Source organism: Hyaloscypha bicolor, assembly GCF_002865645.1.
Source record: "Hyaloscypha bicolor E unplaced genomic scaffold K444scaffold_56, whole genome shotgun sequence".
In the NCBI taxonomy this organism is placed as follows: Eukaryota; Fungi; Ascomycota; class Leotiomycetes; order Helotiales; family Hyaloscyphaceae; genus Hyaloscypha; species Hyaloscypha bicolor.
This window is the reverse complement of record NW_020194558.1, coordinates 1,054,160-1,072,173: the sequence shown is the minus strand read 5'-3', so window position 1 is coordinate 1,072,173 and position 18,014 is coordinate 1,054,160. Positions and strand designations below refer to the sequence as shown.

General features: G+C 49.4%; 5 protein-coding genes across 5 annotated transcripts; 2 read left to right on the top strand and 3 right to left on the bottom strand.

The window, feature by feature from the left end:
• Window positions 1-637: 637 nt before the first annotated feature.
• K444DRAFT_587256 (ketoacyl-synt-domain-containing protein) lies at window positions 638-7,839 on the bottom strand (the record flags this gene model as incomplete). The annotated part of the gene is made up of 2 exons (XM_024878021.1): window positions 638-7,576; window positions 7,642-7,839. The coding sequence occupies 2 exons, from the start codon at window positions 7,837-7,839 to the stop codon at window positions 863-865; spliced, it is 6,912 nt and encodes a 2,303-aa protein (XP_024738182.1). The 3' UTR covers window positions 638-862.
• Window positions 7,840-8,731: 892 nt separating this feature from the next.
• K444DRAFT_587253 (MFS general substrate transporter) lies at window positions 8,732-10,280 on the bottom strand (the record flags this gene model as incomplete). Its single annotated transcript, XM_024878020.1, has 5 exons — window positions 10,092-10,280; window positions 9,748-10,030; window positions 9,210-9,695; window positions 8,944-9,162; window positions 8,732-8,891 (listed from the first exon to the last, which is right to left on the bottom strand). The coding sequence occupies exons 1-5, from the start codon at window positions 10,258-10,260 to the stop codon at window positions 8,732-8,734; spliced, it is 1,317 nt and encodes a 438-aa protein (XP_024738181.1). The 5' UTR covers window positions 10,261-10,280.
• Window positions 10,281-11,762: 1,482 nt separating this feature from the next.
• Window positions 11,763-12,695, bottom strand: K444DRAFT_719399 (alpha/beta-hydrolase; the record flags this gene model as incomplete). Its single annotated transcript, XM_024888457.1, has 1 exon — window positions 11,763-12,695. Exon 1 carries the CDS (start codon window positions 12,678-12,680, stop codon window positions 11,763-11,765), a length of 918 nt encoding a protein of 305 aa, XP_024738180.1. The 5' UTR covers window positions 12,681-12,695.
• Window positions 12,696-13,491: 796 nt separating this feature from the next.
• Window positions 13,492-14,932, top strand: K444DRAFT_642386 (FAD binding monooxygenase; the record flags this gene model as incomplete). The annotated part of the gene is made up of 3 exons (XM_024884732.1): window positions 13,492-14,320; window positions 14,382-14,477; window positions 14,580-14,932. 3 exons carry the CDS (start codon window positions 13,492-13,494, stop codon window positions 14,930-14,932), a joined length of 1,278 nt encoding a protein of 425 aa, XP_024738179.1.
• A 2,086-nt stretch (window positions 14,933-17,018) lies between these two features.
• On the top strand, window positions 17,019-17,803 carry K444DRAFT_366556 (uncharacterized protein). The gene has a single exon (XM_024872235.1). It carries the CDS (start codon window positions 17,122-17,124, stop codon window positions 17,563-17,565), a length of 444 nt encoding a protein of 147 aa, XP_024738178.1. The 5' UTR covers window positions 17,019-17,121; the 3' UTR covers window positions 17,566-17,803.
• The last annotated feature ends 211 nt before the right edge of the window (window positions 17,804-18,014 follow it).

The following is an 18,014-nucleotide window of genomic DNA, read 5'->3' as shown; positions in this document are numbered from 1 at the left end:
CCTGAGATTTTTAAAGAGCTTAAATAACTAATTACTTCTAGAAACTATAATAGTATTATTATTATAGTATGCCAGAAATAAGCAAATTGGGGTTTTTACTCTCGCTTCTAATTAACTAGAAGTTATCCGTTCCATTATTACTAGATATAGCCCTTGCTTATAATTTTCTCTTAATTTCACACTTATATAAATCTTTACGTAATAATATAAGACTTAGGCCCTCTTATTAGCTAATAAATAGCCTTTCAGTTAGCTCTTATACGAATTTTTATTTTGCTTTTATAAAGGATCTATAAATTGAAATGCGTTAGAAGAGTCGGGGTTTTAATATTCCGTATATTTAAGCGGAGGGCGCAGCTGGTGGCAGCGGAACTGATAAGGTTGGATTCCTGTCTAGAATGTTGCGTGAAATATTGTCATCTGTTATTATCGCGATTTGTTCTATGCTAAGGCTTTTCTGGTTGAAAGATACGAGCTGGAAAACCTGTGAGAGGCTGGAAGCTTAGTTGACCGCCGAAGTCACTTGGTGCAAGGGATAAACGGTAAGCCACAGAGAAAGTAACTATGTGGGTTCACGATTCGGACTTGGGCAATACGACTTTGTTTACATTGAAGGAATATCGAAGAAATTGAAAATGGCATCTTTAATGTATGCAACTGAGCTGATCTATCCCCGTAAGAGACATTATAAGCGCTACTATTGATCCTTCTATATAGCTAAAAACAATCCTGCGTTCTAGGAACAGGATGCCATTATCCACCCAGTACGACACGCCGTATACCTGGACCCGAAGTCAAGCTCGAATCGCCCCTCAGACTTGGGGAGATATCTCCTTTCGCAACTATCCTCCTTCTTTAAGAATCAGCCTATCAATGCGACAGCCTTCCCGCAGAGCGCCTCGATACTTCCAGAACCCAAGATGTCAAATAAAGCCATATCGACGCCAACAACATTGCGGAACCACTTCCGAAACTCAACAGCAACAATAGAATCAAGACCGTAATCCCCCAAGCTCTTCTTAGCATCAACATCTTCCTTGGACGTTCCAAGCACAACCGCCATCTTATCCATCAGTCCATCCACCAACACTCTCGTTTTACTTTTAGGATCTGCTGCAGCTGCCAGTAACACACTGAGTGACTGCCCGTCTCCCTTCGTAGTGGCCCCGGAGTTGGCAAAGTCGTGATTAGCATACAGATTCTGCAAGAGTGGCTTCGACGCCCATTCGACGTCTGCCCGAGTGAGACTGATGCCAGTAATGATCGAATGCTCATCAATTCCGCTTACGCTTGCAGTACCCTTCGACGAAACCGCTTCTTCCAACTGATACAACAACTCTTCCTCGTCAATCATATCCATTCCCAATCTCCCCATAACCTTCTGCAACGCCTCATTCTCAGCAATAACGCCAATGCCACCCACAGCACCGACATTCATGGCTGTCCCACAGAGCCCGAGACCGCGTCTATACCGCATGAATGCATCAAGGAACGAATTCGCAGCCGAATAATTTGCTTGAGCTTTCGATCCCAGCACCGCAGCCACGGACGAGAAGCACACGAAGAAATCGAGCTGCAGATTGAGCGTCGAGAGATGCAGATTCTGCGCGCCTGTAGCTTTGGGCGTGAAGCACGTTTGCCATTGCTCGAATGACATTTTCTCTAGAGGCGTATCTTGCAGTACCATGGCGGCGTGAAAGATACCTGCGAGACTGGGGCGGATTTGCCGGATGCAGGACATTACGTCGATAAGAGAGGAAACATCGCCGCTGAAGACAGAGACTTCGACGTTTCGTGACGTGAGCCAGGAGACTGTTGCTTGGGCTTCTGGACGCTTTGCGCCGGAGCGAGAGAGGAAGGAAATTTTGCGGGCGCCGCGGCGGTACATCCATTCTGCCATTGAGCGACCTAGGCCTCCTAGGCCCCCGACGAGGAGATATGTCTTGTTTGGCCTGAACAGTGGCTGGTTGTTGAACTTGGCTAGGAGGACGGAGATTTGTTCTCCATTCTTCGGTGTGAGGACGATGCTGCGAATGCCGTCTGATTTCTGCATGAGCCGGAAACCGTGGGTGACGTTGGCGTACGAAACCTCGATAATGTCTGATGGTGGCTTGATGTGTCCTTCGGCAACAAGTCTGAAGACATTTTGCAGCAAACGAGTTGTGAGCTTCGGGTTTTGGGGGATGGAAACAAGGTCGACTGAAGCGAACATGGCATTCTTATGCAGGCAGCGCAGACCCAGTCTTATGTCTTCCACGGCATCTGACCCACAAAGGTCAATAAAGCGCCCGAAAGGAGCCAGGCATTGCACGCTGGCCTGGAGTAATTGTCCTGTGAATGTGCTCAAGATCACGTCAACACCTTTACCAGCTGTTCTTGCCATGACGCTGGAGGCGAAAGTGGTGTCGCGTGAGGAGAACATGTTGCCGATTTCCAGGCCGTACTTCGTGGTTAGAAGATTGATCTCCGTCTCAGAGCCAACTGTGCCTAGAATTTGAGCACCAGCTCTTTTTGCCAGCTGGAGAGCTATTTGGCCAGGACCGCTTGCAGCGCAGTGAATTAATACAGTCTCTTCCGGCTGGATCCGAGCGAGCTCGACCAGTCCATAGTAAGCAGAAACCAGTCCTTGAGATAAAGAGGCAGCTTCTGGGAAGGAGACAAAATCCGGAAGCACAACACAAGCAGATTTTGGAGCTCGAACAATGGTGCGGTGACAACCTGCTCCTGGCATCCATGCAACGACTCGATCTCCAGGCTTGAACGAGAGGAGTGGCACATCCGAACCCACGCGAGTGACGACACCGGCGCAGTCGCCGCCGAGAGCTTCATTGTTGATCGATCCCATGCAGACATCGATATCTCTGGAGTTGACGCTTGTAGCCTTAACCTGCATCTCTACCTCGTTTGGAGCCAGTGGCTGATTTACATTCTCGTCGTGCGCAAGACGAAGAGAATCAAGGACACCAAACTGCCCAATTTCAAGCTTTAAGCTCTCGTTCGTATTCAGAAGTCTCTGCCTCGGACGAGAGGGAGCTCCATTCTGCAATTTCGCATTCCTGCCATCATCGGCAACAATTCTGGGGACATAGACGCAACCCTTGCGCTCTGCCAACTCCTCCTCATGCATCGAAACCTCAAGGGTTTGCCCGATTCTTGCAGCAACCTCCTGAGGTTGGCCCACAGGATCGCAATCGAGCAGAACAGCACGAATGGCGTCATTCTCACTACGCGCAGAACGAAGCAGCCCAAGAACCCAAGCGGATTCGGGCTGGGTGCAGTCCATGATTGCGCCTTCAGTGAGCCAGACGATATTGCGATTGATGCCTGTGAGGAGCTTTTGTGCACCCTTGAACGTCTTATCGTTTGCGAAGGGCTCAACGAGACTGGATAGGATGACGAAGGTGTTCGTCAGTCCGACTGTCTCCTCGAATATATCCCAGGTCGTTGGGATGACTTGACCAGCGTACTTGGAGGAGATGGCCGCGAGAATTGCTTGTGCGCGTTCCGACATACTTGTCGAAGGGAGGATGATGGCGATATCCTCTAGTGGAGTGAGTACCTCGTCGAATTTCTTGAAGATTGAGAATTTGTCGCTCCGAAGCTGTTGTTTCAGTCCTGGAGGGGCATCGGTGGTAGCCTTGTCGAATATGACCGTACCATCCTCCTTAAGATAGTTGCTCAGAGTAACGTCTGAGTTAGCGCTCACAACGACAAGGTCGTAAGCGTTCTCGCGTGGTTGTCCCACTGTAAGCAAATTGTTGCCGAATTGTTCAAGGCGTTCGCGGTCGATGTTCTGGATGTCATCAGGCAGAATAACATCGATATGTCCAATCCTGCGTCGATTCTCTGTACCCAGTCCGAGCTTGCACACCAATGTGCTGGTATGTCTGGGGCTTGGTGAGATGTGTAAGACCTGCGCGTTTGGATGTTGATGTGTGTACAATTCGACCAAGTCCTCAATGGACTTCAGAGCAGGTACGTCGTGATCGGACTGCAACATATCGAATGCCGGCATCCACTGCTGGGAAAAGAATACACTGCGTCCCTCCTCATCTGCTCCCTCGCGGCCTAGCGACGTGACTTCGAGGCCATGAATCTCTAAGAGGGGTGTCTCGCTATCACGGGAACGAAGCAAGAAATCGCTAATAGCCACACGTCGCGAGGGCAACTTTGTCGAAACGCAGATCTGCATGTCTTGCTTTGCTGGTGAATTGCGAGTAGTCAAGAACGAGCCAGATATTATGAGCTTTTCGATGAACGTAGGAACATATGGCTCGCGGAGCTGACGGCCCAGGCAAGATTCAATTGCGCTAAAGCCGACGTGGAAAGAAGCGTCGAGGAGCGTGGGATGCAATATGGTCATTTCATATGGTTCTTGCGGAAGTATAGTAGGATCGAAGTCCAGGTTTGCCATTGCAAATCCATTGCCCCGATCGACGGACCCCGCAAGAAGACTGAACTTGTGACCATACTGGAGACCCAAAGCGTTGAGGCGTCGATAGAAAGATGTAGCGGACTCTGATCGGTCAGTCTTCTTGAGCAGCTCGGAGGATGGTTCAAACTTCTCCGCAATAGAAAATACCATATCTTCGCCTTGCTCGACGGCGATACGGCCATGACAATGCTCAATGCAGCGATCTTCCGCGTCATATGAGCACACCATGAACTCAAACCACCGATCCGAAAACGCCTTCGCAGACACGCTTTCTGGGCGGAGCTCAAGCATGATCTCAACACCAGTGTCAGTCTCAGGCAACATCAGCGCGGCTTTGATGACAATGTCTTTGAGGACGATTGCTCTCACTTCAGCACTTAGTGGTAGCTGAAGCGCTACGGCTTCGATAGCCATGCTGATGTAGCCAGCGCCGGGGAAGATGACTCTGCCATCGATGACATGGTCTGACAGCCATGGGTGCTCACCAAGCACAATGCGATTCCTGTATCGTGGGTGGTTGGCGAAGGAACCAGGGACTGGTGCGCCGAGGATTGCATGACGCGATGGTCTGAGGCGGAGTTCTTTGGTAAAGCGAGTCTCGGCCCAGTATCTCTTGTGGTCCCATTGGTAAGAGGGCATATGAAGTAGTCGTTTCCCACTCGCTTTCTTGGGGTTTCCATTTGAGTTTACGGCCTCCAAGTCGACAGGATATCCGAGCGAGAAGAGCTGGCCTGCAAGTGTGAGGATGGCTTCATAGTCTGGTGCGCCTCTAGTCAAGGACGCAAAGTACGGCTTGTTCAGCCCAAGGGGTTGTTGGACTTGACGGGCTGGTCCTTTGAGCGCTGGATGAGGTCCAATCTCAACCAGAACATCAATAAGATCCTGTCCTTCCTCATCTTGAAGGATCCCTGACAAGGCTTGCGAAAATCGAACCATGTTCGTCATGTTCTCCGCCCAATAGGCGGCCCCCATGAAGGCAGGATTAGCAAGTCGACCTGTAACACTTGACACCATCCTGCATGTCGGGTTCTGAGTCTTGAAGTTGGGCAAGGAGTTCAGAGCTGCTTCATAAGCTGGAGCAAGCGGGAGCATGTGGTGTGAATGGAATGCTTGAGTGACTTGCAACTGTCGCGCAAATACCTTTCGCTCTGTCAACGAGTCTTTCAAGAGCAGAATCGCATCTTCGTCCCCAGAAAGCGTCATGGTCGTTGGGGAATTAATAGCCGCTATAGCAATCTTGCCGCTGTGTTGCTCAAGCTCGGCCCGTGCTCCAGTCTCACTCATTCCAACGGCCATCATCGCTCCTCTGACACTATTGTCTGTAGGAGCAGACATATACAAGCCTCGATAATAAGCTGCAATAAGGGCATTCTCAAAGCTCAAAATACCAGCTGCATACGCCGCGCCCATCTCGCCAGACGAGTGCCCCACCACGGCAGTAGGCTTGATCCCCCATGAAGTTAGGAGGTCAATGAGCGCAAGCTGGAGTGCTGTGCATAATGGCTGTGAATACTCTGTGTTTCCCAGCAAAGATGCGTCTTTACTTTTCAGCAACTCGTCCATTACAGACCAGGACGGCGCATCGCGAAGTTGGCTTAGGACTCGGTCGCAGTGCTTGATTGACTGGTGGAAGAGGGGGCACGAGTTGATGAGTTGGCGGCCCATTGCGTACCATTGCGCGCCTTGGCCTGTGAAGATGAAGCCGAGGCGGGGAGGGTTTTGGTTGGAAGATACCCATGGAGCGTTGGGGCGTTTTTGGTCAAGCTGATCGAGAGCATCTTCGACATCTCCAGCCACAACGAAGGAACGCTGGCCGTGGAATGTGCGCTTGCTTGAGAGACTGCAAGTGAGGTCCGACAGAGCCACTTCCTCGTTAGAGACGAGATAGTCACGCAAAGCCTTCTCCAACTTCTCGCCAGTCTTCGCGGTGTGCGATGTGATAGGCAAGAGGTAAGGTCTTCCAGCATCCTCGCTTACGTCATCATCAGCCTCACTACTACCAAACAGCCGTATCTCATCTCGAGCCGGGCTTCGGTATTCCTCCAACACAACATGCGCGTTCGTACCTCCATAGCCAAAAGAATTGATGCTCGCTCTCCGCACACCATTCGTGGTCTGCCAATCACAAAGCTGAGTCGGAACCGCCAATTTCCATTTCTCGAAATCAATCTTCGGGTTCGGCTTCTCGAACAGCATGTTTGGAGGGATCTGGTGATGCTCAAGTGCAAGCGTCGTTTTAATGATTCCAGCGAGGCCGGACGAGCCTTCAAGATGGCCAATGTTCGTCTTGACCGATCCGACATAGAGTGTCTGCTCTCGTCCCGACGCGAACACTGCGCCTATAGCGGACGTCTCGCGCGGGTCACCTGCTTGCGTACCGGTGCCATGCGCTTCAAAATACTGCGTGTCCGTAAAATCCAGCCCGGCTTCGACATATGTTGATCTGATGAGCGCTTCTTGCGCCTCCGGCGAAGGCAACGTGATGCCTTGCGTCTTGCCATCGTGGTTTGTGCCAGAAGCTCTGATCACAGCCCTGATATTATCCCCATCTTGCAAAGCAGCAGCCTGCCGTTTGAGAATGACGGCACAGATCCCCTCGCCTCTCACATACCCACTAGCATCAGCATCGAAAGCTCGAGAACGCCCGTCTGCGGACAGCATACCGAGATCGGTCATGAGGATATACTCCCTCGGATCGAAATGCAAGCTCGAGCCGACAATAATGCTCATATCACTTTCCCCATTCAGAATGCTTTGTCTGCCCAAATGGAGACACACTAGTGAACTTGAGCAAGCTGTATCGATGGTGACGCTGGTGCCGTGTAGGTTGTAGAAATAGGAGATGCGGTTCGCGAGGATGGCACCCCCAGTTCCAGTGACTGTGTGCTTGGGATACATGTCCCAGTCTTTTGCGACCATCATGTCGTAGTCTTTTGTGAAGCAGCCGCAAAAGACGGACGTCTTCGAGCCGTTGATTTCGCTGAGGGTGATACCGGCGTTCTCAAGCGCTTCGTAGACAACCTCGAGCAGAAGTCTTTGCTGCGGATCCATGGCCTCGGCTTCTTTGCCTGAGATGCCGAAGAATCCGGCGTCGAAGTTGGCAATGTCTTGGGAGAGGAAGTAGCCATACTTGGCATTGGTCTGTAGTTCGTCAGTTCAATGTCATAGAAATTCTCTCGCGTAAGAGTTGAGTTCAATGCACTCACAATTCCCTTGTTTGCCCCATTCTTATGATAGAAATTATCCACACTCCATCGATCTTCAGGTATCTTGCTCCGGACATCTTTCTTTTGGACGATGTTTTCCCAGAGCTGAGAGGGGCTTGCTGCGCCTGGGACGCGACATGCCATGCCGACGATGACGGTGGGGTCATTTTGGCTTTGGGTGTTGGTGGGGGGCGCCATGATTCCTGGATAGGTTGGGAGGAAAGAGGGTAAGGCTTGGTTGGGATGAAATGTTTGAAGAATTCTATGTGAAGCAGAATGTAAGAAGCGCTTTTATAATCTCAGAAGAAGAAGTCTAAACGTATTTTAATTGAAGGTAAACGATAGAAAGATGTGGATGCGAAGCAGAATGTATGGAGCATTTCTCTCTTTCAAGATGCCAGATAAGGGAACTTAATGCCATCGCATCATTCCCCGAGTCTGAGCCTTATACCTCACAGCCCCATCCGCCCCATACGTCTTCCAATTTTAGCCTTCGTCTTCGGCGATCAGCTCGGTCGAATAGCACAATTCAGGACTGAACCTTTGCGCCCTTCTCGTTGTTATTTTGGAAGGAGTCCAGTTAGGACCTTGTAGCAGGTCTCTCCTGTCATCCAGTACCTAGAAAGCAGGATCCGTACCTGCTCTGCAACTCAGCCTTACGGAAAGACCGACACGATGCTGGAGATAGCAAGGAAGCAAAATGTGACATCGATCCAGAAATAGAATCAAGTGAGACATCCAGCTCCCATGTGTGACTCCGCAGACAGGAGTCAGGATCAGTGAGTAATTTATTCTTGGCTTGCTTACTTGCATTTTTGATAGCAATTTGTGAGCTTGATTTGCTGCCCAGTGTAGTTGTTTTGACGACTCCAATACTTGCCGAGATAGCTTTACTACACTAGGTTTTAAGAAGGCAAGTGGCCTGCACACATTTTGAAAAGTCTTGTGGTGAAAGCAACATTTATAATCCGATGGTAGAATCTAAGCTAGGAAGTACATGAATCCCATTTTGAAGCAATCTTTGCTTAATGTTGTTCCCTGTGAGCGAATTTCCCTTCCACAATCTTTACCAAATCTTCGTATCCGAAGCCTAGAATGCTTTGAGGAATTTCTTGTCCGCAGTGAATCTGGCTGCAAGCACAAATACAGATCCGAAGAGAATGACCGATGTCGCAAACCCGATTAGCCCGCTGAAGTCCCCATGCATTCGAGTCAAGAGAGCGCCACCAATTGGGCTTCCGGTAAGCAATCTAGCAGGCGTGTTAACATATCCTTTCCATTGGGCTCTAAGAGTGCACATACCCTAGAGAGCAAACAGCCATAGCAACTCCCAGCTTGACACCGATCATACTGGGATGTGGAGTGATTTGAGCAAGGCAGGTTGGTGGTAGACTCAACAAGGCACCCGAGAAGACGCCGTAGAACACTGCGAAAGCTATGATGGAAGGCGCTTGCGTAGCGGTATTGAGACAGGCGAGAATGATACCAGCAAGAATCGAACATGCCGCAGTCATGTTGAATCTGTAAATGGTCAGTTGATACTCTGGAGTTTGGAATTGTATACAAACCTTCCGAGCCGATCAGAAGCATAACCAATGCCTGCACGACCAATGAATGAACCAGCATTGAGGATAGCCACAAGGTATGCGGCCATGCTGCTGCTCATACCACGCTCCATACCGTAGGTGGGAAGATAGTAGTACGGGATAAACAGACCGAAATAGACGAAGAAGAAGCCAGTAGTGAAGAGAACGTATCTTGGCTCCGCGAACTTCAGTGCAGTGCCTTCTGCTTGCATCTTCGCTCTTGCTGCCGCAGCCGTTCCTCTCAGTTGTTTGAGTTCCAACACGAGAAAATTCGCAATCAGGAGCAATGCCAACGCGAAGAAGCCACAGATGCGCATTGTCCATCCAAAGCCGGTTTTCTTTAGCAGACTATCTACCATTATCGGCCAGACTATACCGCCGATCGAAGAGCCGGTTGCGACGAGACCCATTGCAAGGCCGCGGTGGGTAGTGAATCGCTGGGAGACGGAGGCCGTTGTGGGGTAGAAGCTACGTTCCGTGAGACGAGATATATATCAACAGTCCAGGGATTCTAACTCACTGCAGAGCGCATGCGAAGCCAAGCATAAATCCTTGCGTGAGCAACAAATGCCAGAACTTTGTGCTGATACTGGCCAACATCAACGCAAGGACATAGAGTAGTGTTCCTGGAACAGAAAGTCGACGAGCGCCATATTTGTCGAAGAGAGGGCCAAGAAGGAGACCGCTGACGAAGAGAGTGAAGAATTGGACTGAGCCGATCCACGAGATGGTTGCTGGCTTCGTGTCACGAAGGTATTGCGTTTGGTAGTAAGATTGGAACTTTCCAAACGACGTGAGCATGCCTGTTAATTGTTAGCTAAATGTTCAATATCTGCAACAGATCGAGCGAATATTCCAACGTACCAAAAGTCGTGAAGAAAACAAAGAATCCACCAATTGCTGCCAGAATAGAGCGTGGAGAGGACTCTGGCGGCCCTACCGGCGGTGGAGTTGGCAATGCTGGCTCTGGCTCAAGCTGTTGGATCTGTACTTCAACAGCAGGCGTCTCAGTCTTTGGGGCGTCAAGGTCCATGTTGGGGGTGCTTTGTGAATTGGAATTGAGAAGATATTGGGTTGAAAGCGATCAGATAGCCTTTGCAGCACTGTCAACAGACGTATGGAATTTTTTGAAGGTAATGCGATGAACGTTGTCTTAGAGCTGAAGTTAAAAGAGGGTTGTCAGGTACCTCGTCTGCACCTACCCGTTTCGCTTGTAGACGAATCACGTATACGGCTTGCAGGACAGGACTTCACTTCAATTCCTTCATTCAAGACAAGGCAACACAAATGCAGAGACCGAATGATCGAAGAAGGATTCGATGAGAACAAAGAACTGTACGAAGTTAGAAACGTTCGAATTAAGTACTACCCCCTTGCGTCTAGCATAATCCCTGCAACAACGCCTCTGTCGGTGATGATTAGTCCGCCCTTGTGTAACTCTATAGATAAATTTCTACTGCGTACGGCCGAATGGCCGTTAAAACCAATCGGGGGTCTATGGTATCCACAATCTTCACTGGGGGAATACGAGGTGAGATGCGGGATCGAAGGTACCTCAGCTGCAGGGACTGCGGATCAGACTCAGAGTTACAACGGTGGGCGCCGGGTACAAGGGAGGATTGCTTACTGCTACACAAACCCAACCGGACCCAAGCGCGCGTGCGATTTGTGAGGATTCTATGGTATCTACCATCTTCACTGAGGGAATACGAGGTGAGATGCCGGATCCAAGGTACCCCAGCTGCCACAGAGTTCCGCCGCAACGCCATGCTGCTGCATACCATCGCCATGCGGAATCCTCCCGGTCAACGGGAAAGCTCCAACCAACCTAAGCACTGCTTGCGCTAGCTGGATTTACTTCTATTCATCAGTTCGGTGTTTGTAACTGTGGTGCCCGCGCTGTCTTAGGGTAAGAGCATGGATCCTGGGAACAGGCACAATTGTGAACCAAAGACGATGGTCTGTTCAGTGTTCCTCACGTGCTAACCGTATGCCCCACTATTCCCGTGTAGTACTAGATATAAGTGTGATACGGTGCGTAACATTATGGCTATATATGATATTAGTAGTATGAAGCTTGCTATTGTATTATTATACGATACTAAAAATATACAGATATATAGATTATGTAATAGAGATCTACTAAGAACGCACTAAGCTATATATATTTACTGTTTATTTCTACTCTCTATAATCATTCAGAGTAATTACCCCCTATAGTGCTCTATAGTTAAGTAGAGGAGGGTTTCTAATCTCTATAAAGATTGATTCACTGACGGCATATAACCTTTAAGACCCACTTTGTACCTTTTTAGGTAGTCCTTTATTACGTGTTCCGATTAACAATATCTTTAGTGTTGTGGTGCAATATGGGACAATACAATATGATATTATAGTAGTAATATCAAGTGGTACAGTACGCTCTACCCATATCACTGGCGTACACTGTTAGGCACACTGAGTCTTTTATCTATCTAATCTACTGGCCCACAATACATCGCACGCAAGTAGATATAGCAAGCAACAAAAAAGCGCTCAGTGAACACCAATCAAACACTCAGCCAGAATATCCGTCAACTTCCCAACAAACTTCTCCTCAAAGCACGTATCATGCGTCGGCCCAATCAGCTTAATAACTTCAAGCGAGTCAAAACAATCAGCATTCCAACCCATACACTCCTCAGCCATCAATGTTCTCACACCCACTCCTTTATCTCCAAACTGGCCATCCTCAAGATACGCCTCGTCAACGCACTTGACAAGGGTCATCTTTGTCTTTAGCGGGTCACCAACCTGAACCCAGCTTCCTTGCTCAACACATGACATCAGTTCCAGCCCAAGCGCGATATGCGATCGTATCTTGAGCAGCAAAGTCTCAAGCGGGCTGGAAGCATGTGTCGAGGCTTCTGAGTCACTGCTAGTTGCAGAATCACCGGAGCTTGGCACTGCTAACGACCTGGCTCTGGTCTTCCCACTGTTTCCACCTGCAAAAGCCAAGTTCCGCGCGAATATCTCATCGCCCATGACATTCTGCTCCTCTCCGCTCATAGGCGGCAGCTTCTCTGGATTTGCGCCATCAATGACTACCACCTTCAGGACTTGCTCTCCATGCTCGCCCATGAGGATCGCAGCCATTTTCACAGCGAGCATCCCTCCCATGCTCCAGCCGCCAAGGAGGTATGGTCCGTATGGCTGCTTCTTTCTGATGGCGTTGACATACAACCTTGCCATTGCTTCGAGAGTGCGAGGTGCCTTGAAGCTGCCGTGGTGCGTGTAGAGAGGAGAGGAGATGCCGTAGACCATACGCTCTTCATCTTGAGAGATAGCGAAGGAGGGCTTGGTCAGAGGACCGAGGCGAGAGTATGGGTTTGCGAGGCCGGAGACGGCGTGAATGAGGAACAATGGTGTGAGAGAAGACTCGGGGGAGCCTTGCATGGGCTTGATGAACGACATTGTGGTGTTGTGGCGGTGATGTGATGAAAAAATATATATAAAAAATATAAAAAACCCCGATCGGAGACTGAGCGAAAGTTGGATCTGAAGAAGGTAGAGTAAACTGATCTGAGGAAAACCGTGCGTCTCCTCAAGGACAAAGGGAAGGTCTCGGAATATCTGCGTCTTCGCGCTCTACTCGGCTCCCACCTTTAGTCGTAAAAGGATTGAATCGCCAAACACCGCTTTATTCTCGAATACACTGCTATTTTTATAGCAATTGGAATTCATCGCTCGTATCTGTCAGTATTGGATATGTACAGCGCCGCTTCGTGGAACACGGGATGCAGTGTGATATCCATATGGTTTTCGACTTGCTTGCCGCTGCCAAGTCAGACATGCAGGGTTCAGGGGAAGTCTCCTTGTATAATAACACAGATCCATCAACCGAGATTTGGGAGGAGAATTGTGCATGGTGGCTGAGATACAGGTCATATTTGAGGCTGAGGCTGAGACTGTTGTAATTGTACTCCCCGAGCGTGAACATATGCCGGCGTACCAGATAAATAATCGAGGATTCAGCCTCGAGGCTATTTTCAGACGCAACATATTTTTTAAGTCCGAGTGCGGCCGTAAGAGGAAACCGGAGCTGAGAAGTGAGCTGACCACATAGGCGACGAAGACCAAGTCAAATATACCAAGAAGATGGCCAAGTTTAAAAGATCAGCTCTGTAACACTTCACCAACACCAACACAGTTTCCATCATCTCTCTTCATATTCTTCAATTTCAATTTCCCTGATATTCAATTCTACATCCCCCAACTATCTACAATGACAAATAAACCCCAATACCAAGTCGTCATCGTTGGCGCCGGCATAGGCGGCCTCACCCTCGCTTCCATCTGCCGCCGCCTCTCCCTCTCCTACACCATCCTTGAGCGCCTCCCCTCCCTCACTCCTGCAGGCGCAGCAATTTCTCTCTCTCCCCAGGCCCTCTCCGTGCTCGACCAACTAGGTCTCTACTCTGCACTCAAAGCCGTCGCTCAGCCCATGACAAGAATCAGGGTCTCGCAGAACGGCAAATTGTGGAATGAGCTGGACTGGACTATCTGTGAGAAGATTTATGGATACCCGGTTGTTACGGTGGAAAGAGCGAAGTTGATGCAGATTCTGTATGCTGCAGCTGGGAAGGAGAAGGTGCAGCTTGGTTGTGCGGTACAGGATGTGGTCGAAGATGCAGAGAATGAGAGTGTCAGCGTACATCTTGCTGATGGACGCATTCTATCAGCCAGTATCGTCGTAGGCGCAGATGGCATCCGATCCGCCGTTCGACGTACATTGGCTCGCGAGACAGGCAACGCAAACGCAGGCAACACCATTAAGTTTACTAAACGAGTACACATGTCTGGGTGGAGCCATCCTTTGCCCGGACTCGGTGAAAAGGAGCTCGGTGTTGCGAATTGGTTGTTTTACGATGATAGCGTGATGATGACGTTTGGTGGACGAGATAATAGACAGTGGTTTATTGCTATTAGGGAGTGTGAGGAGATTCCGGATAAGGACCGCAGCGTCTGGGTAGGTGTTACACCGGGGATGATTAAGGAGGTTCACGGAGAGAAGGAACATCCCTTTGCCAAAAAGACAGGAAAGCTTGGCGAAAGTGCGTTCCTCGAGATGATGATTTTGTGTTGAGCAAGGTTGCTAATATCCTTCTTTTGCAGTCGTGGATCAAGCTGAACGCGTGCTCGCAACTAATATCTTCGCCGAGTACGCATATCCACCTATGGCTGTTAGCAGAGTTGCCCTTGTGGGAGATGGTACGTATCATCTCATACTTTACCACACCAACTCCTTCCATTCCCTCCCAAGCCCTTTTCCCCTCTCACTCATTCATATCCATCTAACTCTTCCCAAAATAGCCGCACACTCCATGTCCCCGTGGTTCGGCCAAGGCGGCACCGCTTGCATTGAAGACGCAGCTGAACTGGGTAACACGCTTTATTCTATCTTCTCGGAGTCTCAAAAGGTCAAAGAAGCGCTACAAGCATACCGCAGTCGCCGAGAGAAACGCACACAAGAGATTGCCAAGTTTTCAGCTGATTTTGGTCGTCTTTATTCGGCGCAACTTCCGTATGGCTTGGGAGGAATTGTGAGGGGTTTGCTGTTTGGGTATGTGCCAAGCAATATCTGGCTTTGGTGGTTGAAGTGGCTTTATGGGTATCAACCTATTTTGAGGGGATTGGATGTGAGTGGGAGCGAGGTGGATAAGTGAACGACGGTGATGAGGGGGTTGGAGGGCGCAGGTAGATATTCCAGTGTGAGAGTGGCATGAATGAAGACACAAAGGCCGCCGAATAGAGGATTCAAAGCTTAAATGAAGCGAGATCGAAGCGTATGAAGGGATATTTGGGAATCCAGAGGTGATGGAAGAGCCAAGTCCACCCGAGCAATATCGCAATGACCTTATATCCCATAATACTCAAAGGATCTACGACTAAATTTCGGTCAGACTTGATCTTGTAATTGAGCACTCTGCTATCTTGCCTGTATCCAACTTAAGACATAAGGATCACAGGCCGTTGTCCCTGGAAATGCAGCCACACGCTCGTGTGATTATCCCCCATTTCAAACTCATTGTGTCAAAACTAGACAGAGCGCTAGTTCTGGGAGTTCTAAAGCTTATCTCTACTAATATTAGGACCTTAATAGGCTAGGGGCACGGGACACATCTACGTACGGGACACATCTGCGTACGGGACATATCTACGTACGGGACACATCTACGTACGGGACACATCTGCATACGAAGCACATCTGCATACGAAGCACATCTATATTTAAAGTATATTCTCTACTAATACTAGGAGCTTAGTAGGCTAGGGGCACGGCGTTCGGCGCCTTCGGCGCCTCACAGGAGCGTATACCTTGAGGATATACTTCCTAAGCGAAGGTAAGAAAGGCACAGAGGGACGTGCGTCTTGCTCACCTTCTGTGCGCACGCTACGGGCTAAAAAACAGCCGAAAAAGAAAGTCTTACTTTACGATAAAATTACAGAATTTAACTTACTATACGCAGGGGGAGGGGGCTAGAGGGGGATATAATTCTCAACTGCATAAGCACCCGTTCTAGGGTTTACCCAGAGAGGGTGCTTATGTATCCTCAATCAGAGTTGGCCTCCTGTCATTGCCGTTTTGGGCGTACACCCATGTTTTAGGAATGCTACGCGAGCGAAACAGGGATGTTACAGGGATTGGCAGGGGCACACTCCTTTTGTATCCATTAACAAGGACAGACACGCACGGTATGGAATGGTTTGCTTCTCGAGAGTGCTTTTCCAGGCTAGGTACGGATTAGGCGAGAGAAGACTTGTGCCCCAAGAAGTCAAACAAAGTCTAGGTCAAAGTCAAAGTAAACGCTACACGTACCGGTCATTGTATGAGTTCTATGAATGAGGTGCGAATCAATTGTGCCATGTAGGAATGAACAGTCGAAAGCGACCTCGAAATCTCTTAACAAACACCAGAACAGAAGTCAATGTCTGGACTCACATCATCATTAAGATATTGATGCCATAGAGCATAGAGATGACCAGAATAGCCAAAGTGCAAACCCATCTTCTATATTGTTGCAGGGTGGATTGGTTTCCACGTGACTGGATAATTGCGGCTCCTAGGATAGGGCAGGATTTTGGGGGGAAAACTAAAACGACGCCCCCCCCCCCCCCAAGTATCGAGTAGAAGTATTAATAAATTTTAGAGCTTTAATAATGCCTAATTCATTATTTGTCTTAAGCCTTTCTCTCGAGTCAGATTTCTTAATATAGATATAAGGAAATTTATATATAAGAGCTTTAGTTTTGGAGCATAAGAGAGCCTAGGTAATTATTGCGCACGAGGCAAAAGTTCCAGGTGCTTACTCGTTAATCGCGAAATTTTCAGGCTCTCTTGAGGTCGACACCCCTCTTCGATACCCCCTTCCCCCCCAAATAATATTACTAATCGACATCCCTAATTAATACCCCATATTAATATCCTGGAAGGTATCGCTTTACATTTTCCCGGTTTATAAGAGGTTAAGAAGAAATAAGCACTGCTATATGCCTATAAGACCCTTATTTTTTGACTAATTGCGATATAACCGAATCTGTCCGGAAACGACGACAACGACGTACTATTCAGAGAATGCAATGCGCGCACTGGGTGCCAGTATATATTGATCTGCATACATTAGTGCATATAAAGTAATGTATACGGGCACCTGCCACCGCCTGCTGATTTCGGTTCGTGTGGCCCCCATCGACACCCCTAATCGACACCGGGGGAGGGGTGGAGGGGGGAGGGTCGTTTTAGTTTTTCCCCTGAAATTGAACCTTCTTGTATATAGAGAGCCACTGCAGCATTAATCCCATGCGTTGACTACAAGCCCTGAAACTCTCAAGCCACTACTATAGTACGTCTCTTATGCCTGATCGAGCCTCCTCGTCCTCGTCCCCTTCGCGCAAGGACTCCGCAACAGCAGCCCGGAACTACCCCTTAAAGCTTAAATCATGGTTCACTAACCTCTGTTCACGAGCCTCCGCCTCACCCTCACACCCACACTCACTAACCCCCAGCCGCCATCCGCCACACGCACAAACCCACTCCCAGCTCCTCAGCACCCTCCCTCTCGAGATCCAGCGTCAAATCTACGCCCACATTCTCCACTCCTACGGAAGCGTCCAACACATCCTCCTCTCCAACAACAAACTGACACACATGCGCTGCGCGTCGCCAACTTCACACATCTATTTCCAAACCCAGAGCGCTAGAAACGGTGTCTGTATGCCGTACGATACCGCCTATCGAAAGAGCGTACAAAATGGCCGGGAGATAGTACCACTGCTCTTGAGCTGTAGACAGACGTGAGCCCCGCCCATTACATAACACATGCCGTACACTACTGCTCTAGCTGACCCGGCCCAATAGCTACCTCGAATTCATCGAATTCATCTACTCATCCGCCGCCTTTCGCCTCCCTATCAGCGCCGCCACACAACTCATCGCCACCGTCCCCGCCCCCTACATGGCCCTCGCACACTTCCATCTCTCCTTCTCCCTCACCAGCCCTATGTACCTGCCACCCCGCGCCTGGCCCATCGGCTTCACGGCCGCCAACACTAATCCCAAGGCCGACGAAGCCGAGTGGGAAGCTTTCTGGCGCGCCTTCGCCCGCCTGCGGGTCCGCGCCCTAGTTGTCGAGATTCTAGATTTGGGAGTGAGAGTGCCGGAGCAAGTGCTGTTGGAGCCGTTGAGGAAGGTGAGGGCGGGGAGGGTTGAGGTTGTGCTGCCGTGGCCAAGGGGATTGGAGACGAGTG

Coding starts and splice junctions, on each gene's coding strand:
- K444DRAFT_366556 (XM_024872235.1), top strand. CDS start 17,122: ATGCCTGATCGAGCCTCCTCGTCCTCGTCCCCTTCGCGCAAGGACTCC.